Here is an 8784-nt window from a genome sequence, read left to right as displayed (position 1 = left end):
TCTCTCTCTCTCTCTCTCTCTCTCTCTCTCTCTCTCTCTCTCTCTCTCTCTCTCTCTCTCTCTCTTTCTCTCTCGCTCTCTCGCTCTCCCTCTCTCCCCCCTCTCTATCTCTCTCCCCCTCTCTCTCTCTCTCTCCCTGTCCCTCTCTCTCTCTCTCCCCCTCTCTATCTCTCCCCCCCTCTCTATCTCTCTCCCCCCTCTATTCCCTCCCTCTCTATCTCTCCTCTCTCTTTCTCTCCCTCCCTCTCCTCTCTCTCTTCTCTCTCTCTCTCTCTCTCTCTCTCTCTCTCTCTCTCTCTCTTTCTCTCTCTCCTCCCTCTCTCTCTCTCTCCCCCTCTCCCTCTCTCTCCTACTTCTCTCCCTCTCTCTCTCCCCCCTCTTTCTCTCTCTCCCACCCTCCTCTCTCTCTCTCTCCCCCTCCCTCTCTCTCTCTCTCCCCCCCTCCCCCTCTCTCTCTCTCTCTCTCTCTCTCTCTCTCTCTCTCTCTCTCTCTCTCTCTCTCTCTCTCTCTCTCTCTCTCTCTCTCTCTCTCTCTCTCTCTCTCTCTCTCTCTCTCTCTCTTTCTCTTTCAGATAATATCCAAAGCTAGAGATTTTGAAGTTTGATGAGAAAATGATTTATAAAAGTTAACACACTGTAAAACAAGTTCTAGCATGAAATTAAAATAGCAATTCATTTCTCAATAGGTCAGGAGAATTGGTATGATATCTGGGTCTATGACCAAGATAAGAATGCTGTTCAAACAAAGGTGGAGCCTTCACTTGGTGTATCAGAAGAAGAAGAGAATGGTCCTGCAAGGCTTGAAAAGGAACTTGCAGTGGGTGTTGTATCACATAAAGTTGAAGAAAATATTACTGTTATGCATAGTATCAAATCAGGTTCAGATGCTAAAACTGAAAATTTGCTACAAAAAGAAGTTGATAAGATAGAGATACCGAATAAGGTTACAGGCGCATCAAGTGTATCAGGTAAAAACATCTTATCCCAAGAGTCAAGTGCAGAAAATGCAGATCATGCTAAAAAGGCACAAACAACTAGTGCAATGCATTTACCAAGAAAATCAGAAATAGGTGAACCTCTTCAAAGTAAGGAAAGTGCATCAGTTGCAAAAGGCAGTAATGTCAATGGTGCTCAGGGTAAAGTGTGCAAGATTCACGTACGTCAGCCGGATGGACGTTTGGTGCCTTACTTCATTCCTGCTCACATGTATTCCTTAGCTTTAAAGATAGCACAAACTGGTAACAAAATACAAGGAAACCAAGAAGGTAGTGTGGATAACAAGCAAGCTAGTCTTGTAGAAAAAACTGGACTGCAACAAGAGGCAAAAGGGTCACAGCAGTCAGCAAGTTCAAATCCTGAAAGTGATGATTTAGTTAAAGTGCAAAAAGAATCAAAAGATATCACCCAGCAGAAGAACTCTGTAGAATGTGAAACAAAATGTGAGAGTGGACAAGAGAGTTCTAAAGGTTCAGGTGTTCCTGTTAAAATCTTCAATATCTCACCAAATAAAGGATCAGTCAAACCTAGTCAAGTGGTAATGAGCCAGTTACCATCTAGTGGTAGCCAGAGTATTCCTAAACTTACTCTGACAACACAAGGTAAGCAGACTGTTGCCCGAGTGTCTGCTGGCAGTCTTTCACAAAATGCATTACAGCAACTTCTTGTAAAAGCTGGACTTAAGGACAAGAAGCCTGCATTAGTGAAAAAATTGTTAAGTAAAACAAATGATGTAAATGGTGAACTAGTGCAATCAGTACAATCTCCCGAGGGTCAGTTGTTATCAGATCAGTCATCATTAATTAAAAAGCCAAATTTGCAATTCATGCCAGTCAAGATTGTTCAGGATAAACAGCCTGGAGGGTCTTCAACAGCAAAGATTGTAAAAAAAGCAATATCTACAGCTAATATAAGATTTGTAACCAACAATGGACAGCTAATTTCAGCAGGACAGCTTGCAAAGGGTATAACAATACCTGTTGCTAGTAAACCAAGTACTGTGACACAAGAATTACCCACTAGCAAATGTATTCTTACAACATCTAGTACCAGTACAACAGCAGCTATTAAAGATGGAACAAGTGTTGTTGTAATGCCAAGTGGACGCATCTTGGCTGGATCAGGAGGTCTACAATTAGTTACTAGCCAGGGAAAGAATACAGTCACACAGCACCCTCCGCTTGTTGTTTGTAGCTCAGCTCAGAGTGGAAAAACACTTCAATTACCACCACTCATAGTAAGAAGTGCTGGAAACAATCGAACCTTATGTACATTGTCGAATACTGCTTCAACAGGAAGCACAGTTAAAAATATAGCAGTAACAGGTGTGTCACTGCTTCGTGGTAATGTTGTTACATCTGTAACGCCTGCAGCTGTTCGAACTTTGCTAAAGCCATTGTGTATTACAACCACTGCTGGGGTTACAGCTACTACTCCTGTTTTCACCAATGTCGCAACTAAGGTCACAAGTATTCCCGCAACTCTAAAAAGTTCTTCAGCAAAAACTTCAGGGAGTGATACAGGAAAAATAATAGTTCCTCCTGTTATAGGCTTACCAGATAAAGTTGCAGAAAGCTCTAGTGAAGACCAAGAAGTCAATGCAACAAAGAAGTGGGAGGAACAAATAAGGTATGGCATTAAAACTTAATTTTGGTGATGAATTTGAAATTATGCATGACTTGATATACAAGTCAATAGACACTTTTAGGATATAAATAGATTTAGTAAATAAAATTGACTGTGGCAGAGCTGAATGCAGATGTACAGTTTTTATAATAGTCATTTGCAAATAGGGTGGTTTATATTGTGAGACAAATGTAGACCATTAGTTCTCAATGTTTTTATTTTTTCAATAAAATTTGGGATTTTTCTGAAACAAGAGTTCATAGCTGTCAAGTATGGATTTTGTCAAAAGAGCTAGTCATATGGTATTTAGGACGAGTGCCTTGAACTGTCAAGTAGATTGTTACAAATATAATAGTAATGTTGCAAAGAACTACTTCAGTCATAGCAGGTGGCAGTCATCACATAATTATGTACTTTATTAAGAAGTGGCTGTTTTGGAAATCCGGGCAAGATTCTGCTTATTTTCTTTAGTTGCTGAACAGTAAGAGGGGAAAAGATAAGCATGCAACATTTATAATGTCTTTCATCTCTAGCTTTTCTCATTGTTACAATTAATTTAAGGGAAAAATACTAAGTAGTTACAAATGTGTATGTGAAATATACATCATATAGGCTGACAGATATAATGGATTAGGGGGCTTTGCTGCCTGCACATGGTCTAAAATCAGGGCATTAGTTTTACTTGATCAGTAACTCTTTCAAGTGTATGGCTTGTGGGCTGGGTGCACATGAATATTCCTGTGTGGTGTCAAGACTCCTTGCCTCCCCTTTGCAATATTATTATCTCTTTTTCTGCATATGCCTTTTTTTTTGTCATTTGATATGCAGTATCCAGATGTTAATGGAATGTTTTCCTTATGCAGACTCCATATCATCTCTCAGTGCAATAACAGTAACATGAGTATGACTCTTCCAGCTATGGCTCATATTCCACACTCCTTTACCAATGGAAATAATGCAAGAGCCACTTCTTTAAACCCGAATGAGTCTAATCACTGTCTAAGTCAATCCCATCACCTTGGCCTCCAGCCGAAAATCTTATGACAGCTTTTTTCCTAGCACCCTGACCCTGAGCCAATTTTTTCTGTGACAGCATGTTCACAATGTCCAGCCCTCAAACCAAAATTTTCAGGATGTGATGGTCACGTCACCCAGATCCAAGGGGTTAATATAACTGAGTAATAATTATTTCATTATAAACAGTAACTTGAGGCAATAATTAGAATTTTTTTGCTTTTATTGCAGACAATTTAAGGCCACGTGTCAAGCCTGCAGATCTCTTGATGCATGTATAAATCTGTGGGTAAGAGCCATACCCCTTGTGGCTCCTCCAAACAAGTGGATAAGTAAATGCATTTTGCCATTCTGTGCAGGATCCATAGAAGAGTTCAAGCTTTGGCCACTGGGAAAGCAGAGGGCAGCAGAGGTTGGTGTCATTTTTATATCATGTTATTTATGCTTATGGTAAGAGGATAAGATGAAGATAGATTAACCCATTGAAGCTGGGATGGCATGTACATACATGCAGTGTCCATTGTGATTTTAGTCTATTAATTTTGTTTGCACATAAATGACTTCACAGCAGATTAATCACCAAGGAGTCATTTGATAGTCCTACCAGATCTCACTTGTTTATCATTTTTCTTGTTATTCCTTTGATATTGCAAATCATATGAAAAGGTTAAGTTGTGATGAAAAGGCTATAGAATCCTATAAAGTGAACATGTATTAAAATGAGTGAACATTTTGGAACAGACACTTACGGTAATACGCCAGTTACAGTGCAAAGGAAACATTTATTTATTTATTTATTTTTTTCCCATTCATACATAAGAATGAAACTAACTTTAACTTGATTTTGACTAATGAAGCCCATGCCTGGGCAGATGGTCCCCTCTTTCTTTTTATTACTACAATTATTGCTAATATTTCAATGATAAAAAGAATAAGAATACATTTTAACAATAAAGATAGTAGTATTTCTTTTGAAAGTTCAACAAATAGAGTATATAGGTGAGATTGCGTTAGATGGTATCTGTGGGCAAACATATTCAATAAAACAAAACAGCAGAGGACAGTGCATGTATCTGGTGCCAATGGATGAAAAAAAGTTTTTTGGTTTTCATGCATTATTGTTCATTTGTATAAATGGAAATACTTTGATTTTTATGTTTATTATAATTTTACAAGTAAATTATTTCTTGCATAAAAACAACATAATTTTTAATTAGTCCTCTTAAAATGAATGGTGACCCCCAAAAATTATTTGATTAATTTTTCTTCTCTTTTTATTTTCTTATTTTTTTCCATCCTCATCTGTTTGCTTCAGTCTTCAGTCACATCAGATAATATTCTGTGTTTTCCTTTAGTTTCAGAGGGCAAGGGAAGTTAGAAGGCATATAAGTGAATGTGGTATAGAAGGCAGCAATTGGTGGACCACGAACAGAATAGTTGCATGGGCAAGGTGTCATGCTTATACTCCAGTAGAGCCTAGACCTCTACTTCAAACAGGTTTGCATTGTTTTCAGAGGGAATACAAGTATGAAATTATGTATATATAAAAAACAAAAACAAACAAAACTGAAATTTTAGGTTTGTGGACTTTTGGCCTTTCTTGTTAGATATTCATGTTACTAAAATGTATATTCATTTTATATTTTCAGATAAGCTTTTCTTACCATTAGAACAGCAGGTCTTTAGCACAATTACAGACATTGGAAATCTAGAAGAACGAGAAAGAAGTAACAATGACCAACAGTTTGCACGTTCTACTCACCAAGATATTGATGTAGTCTCAGTAATTGAGGAGGAGAACGAGCTCACATCTCCTCACAAGTCTTCAGGTATAATTGTTATAAGGTTTCCATAATGAACAGTTTCATGCCTTATTTTCATATCTTATTTTCTTTTTAAAAATTCAACTTTATCCTTTCAGCCTCTCCATGGAAGGAGCAGTCTGTCTTCATGGCTTGGGAGGATCAAGAAACAGTTGATGGATGTGAATGGGTTGGACATTTAGCTTCACAGTTAAGAATTAATCAAACTTCAGAAGAGGTTTTACCTGGATATAGAGCAGATGTTGCACGTGCAACTATGTGGAAGGTTTGTATGGTCTATTGTGTAGTTTTGAAGAGTTTTAGTGTAATATTAGACCTTGTTCATTCTAACTTGTATCATATTTTGAAACCTTTACAGATTTATATATTTTTCATTTATATGATAAAAGCTACTGGAAATTAGGTATTTTTCAAATTTCCTTGTAAATAATATTTAGGGCTAGAAAGAGAAAGATGTTAAACAGTAATCTAAGCTGCATCCTACAGATAAATATTGTAATTTCATATCAGCATCTACAGTAACTGTGATAACATTTCTATGTGTAATTTTTTGATTAACTTGATTTTTCCATGGTATTTCATTTTCAGGCAATGTTAAACTTAATGGAGGATCTACTGCGGTCTTCTCACAGTGAGGCCTGGGGAGATAGTTCTGAGGAGACCTCTGGTAGTCCACCTCTTGTTCCTCCAAAGGAAATCACACACAATCATGTCTTAAAAGCCTTAACTACGAAACGTCAAGAGTTCCAGTTGTTCACTAATTATGGACTCGGAAGCCTTTCATAATCATCAGATGCAATATAGTGTTTTTCATGTTTATAGATCTGATCTGTTCTGATATCATGAAATATTTTAAAAAGCTAATATGGTTCTACATGTAACACAGATAAAACAAAAAGATAAGCCACTTTTATTTTGATTACTTGTTGTAGATTAAAAATATTATATAACTTAAAATGGCCCACAGTTAAAAATGATAATCAGTATATTATTGTTTAATACTGTAATCAAACCAGGAGGATCTCTTTTGTTGTATTGTTGTCAAGGTTCATCACGTAAGATTCATTCCATGAAGATCATATGGTAAAAAATCATATAATGAGAAAAGTTAAATGAGGAATCAAAATTAATTCTATCATTTATATTTTTCTGAAATATATGAGTAATATTGTTCATGTTCTTGTAAAATTGTTGTTGACTCATCTGTAGTACATCAAATTCCATAACTATCTGTGATATTCTAGATATGATTTATAAGTTTCATTGTTAAAAATCCTTATAAGAATAAAAAACTCAGGGTATGATTGTTTCATTAACTTTTTAATTTTTTTTTTGTCTGTCTTTTGCTAATAAATGGCAAAAACACTCAATCTGCAACCTTTGCCATAGCTGTCATAGTTTACTGCTTCTAGATGCTATAGGGCTACATTTTCATTAAAATGTTTACTGTTGTATGACATACAAAAAGTACTGAAGTATAGTGGTAGTGATTGTAAACTTTTTGTTGACAGTTCAAAAGCAGTGATGAAACACAGGTTATCATTCTACATCTGAGCATTCTTGCAGAAATGAAAAATACAAAGCAAACAGAAAAATGTATATATACAGTATCCTTAAAGGTGCTACAGGACATGATCAACATGCATTGAAAACTTGCCATACCAAACTAAATAAATGATGTTCATCAAATAGCCTATTTGAAATTGACTAATCTGGTTTCCAGACCCCTGTCTCTCCTCTGAGCATTACTCTCATCACTGCTTCTACTATCCGCTCCTTAATGCATGTTGTCAACATGATCCATTCCAAATCATTCATCCATGCCATTACTCAACCTTTAGAATACACCCCTTCCTCTCCCAACATCATCTACTCCATCTCACCTTCCTGGAGAGGCTTCATCATTTTCTACTCCTTTCTCCCTTATTAGTACTCTTCATCCGTATTGCCCTCCTTCCTGCTGTACTATCTCACTCTATACCACTCCCTCTTCGTCCCGTCCTTGTCCTGTTCCTACTTCCACCTCTACAAACCTTTTGAATACTCTTTTAGTCGAGCCAAGTGGGACTGACTTGCTCTGAATACCCTCCTCTTCCAACAATGTCTCCAGAAACAAATAGGCAAAGTTTCCTTCCGCAACCGGTCCTATATACCACGCCTTGTCACAGTTACATCGGAGTCTAAAGCTCATGAATTATCTACCCTGACTAACGTCACTGGCAAACTTAATCCTGCAAAGCCTAACTCCTCCCTTAATACTTGTATCGGAACTGTTTCCATCTCCGAGGCTAATAACCCCATGTACGACAAGGATTGATCAGACTGCAAATGACTTGCTTGGCTACCTCGTCAACTCTGATGCAGTATCATGTACAGTGCCACACTATTTCCCCCAGAGGCTGCCAGAAGTACACCAATATTGTCGATAACCTTCTAGAAACATGACCTCCCCCAGGTTTACACTGGCGTTGAGCTCTGCCCTGTCTAACCATATCAACCCCTCCCTCAGGAGTGTCAGAAATGTTGGCATTTTGGCCACCCTGCCAGGCACTGCCCCTCTAAATCCAGATATTCCAATATCTACCACTTCCCAGATGCCTGTCCCTCCTCACTTTACCAGTCATACCAGGCAATGTAAACATTCTACCCTATCTTCTACCACATATTCTTCTACACCTACATCTTCCTCTGCTTCTCAGACGTCTGCCTTTCTCTTCTCCCCATAAGAAAACATTTATTTCTCAACTGCCTAACTCCCCTCCAGAAACTAGAGGATATCTCAAACTTCCAAACATGACCAAAGAAATGCCCCTTTCCCTCACCCACCCTCCAATATCTTTACTCCCATTTCCTCTACACTCAAAGTGACTACCGATATCCACCTACACCCTCCTTGTCTTCCTTTTACCCCTCTTCCTCGCACTCTCTCCCATCATATCCCATCCATTCCTTCTCAATCTACAACCCCGTCTTTTCCCATTATCCCCTATGCTCCAGGGGTGGGTCCAGAGAATTTTCTGGTATGGGGCACAGAGGGTAACAGCAATAAATCTTGGGGGCACAGGGGGTAACAATAATAAATTTGGGGAGACCACCCAAAAGTAAGAAAATTAAGGCTGCCCACTTCAATATTTATGCTGTGCAGTTACACATTGTTTATGTTTTCATCTTGCTTTTCTTGGCCACATTAAATCTGATGGGTGTACTTATACCAAGTGTTAGGCTAACACACAGAACACTATGATGCTTGCTGTACAGTTAGTCATAAGTTGGTGCTTCTAGTTCTGTACAGTGAGCATAGCAGTGTTCTTCTGTGTAGTAATTA

General features: G+C 38.0%; 1 protein-coding gene across 1 annotated transcript in view; it reads left to right on the top strand.

Moving 5' to 3' along the window:
- Nucleotides 1-6760, top strand: part of LOC113823313 (YEATS domain-containing protein 2) — a gene marked incomplete in the record, with an annotated part of 128433 nt that extends 121673 nt beyond the window's left edge. Inside the window, 6 exon segments of the mRNA XM_070121864.1 lie at nt 687-2625; nt 3868-4048; nt 4992-5133; nt 5286-5465; nt 5558-5724; nt 6048-6760. Coding sequence (XP_069977965.1) covers nt 687-2625; nt 3868-4048; nt 4992-5133; nt 5286-5465; nt 5558-5724; nt 6048-6245 — 2807 coding nt within the window.
- Nucleotides 6761-8784: the final 2024 nt, after the last annotated feature.

Source organism: Penaeus vannamei, chromosome 5 (assembly GCF_042767895.1).
Source record: "Penaeus vannamei isolate JL-2024 chromosome 5, ASM4276789v1, whole genome shotgun sequence".
NCBI classification, from domain to species: domain Eukaryota; kingdom Metazoa; phylum Arthropoda; class Malacostraca; order Decapoda; family Penaeidae; genus Penaeus; species Penaeus vannamei.
This window is presented reverse-complemented; position numbering and strand designations above follow the sequence as displayed.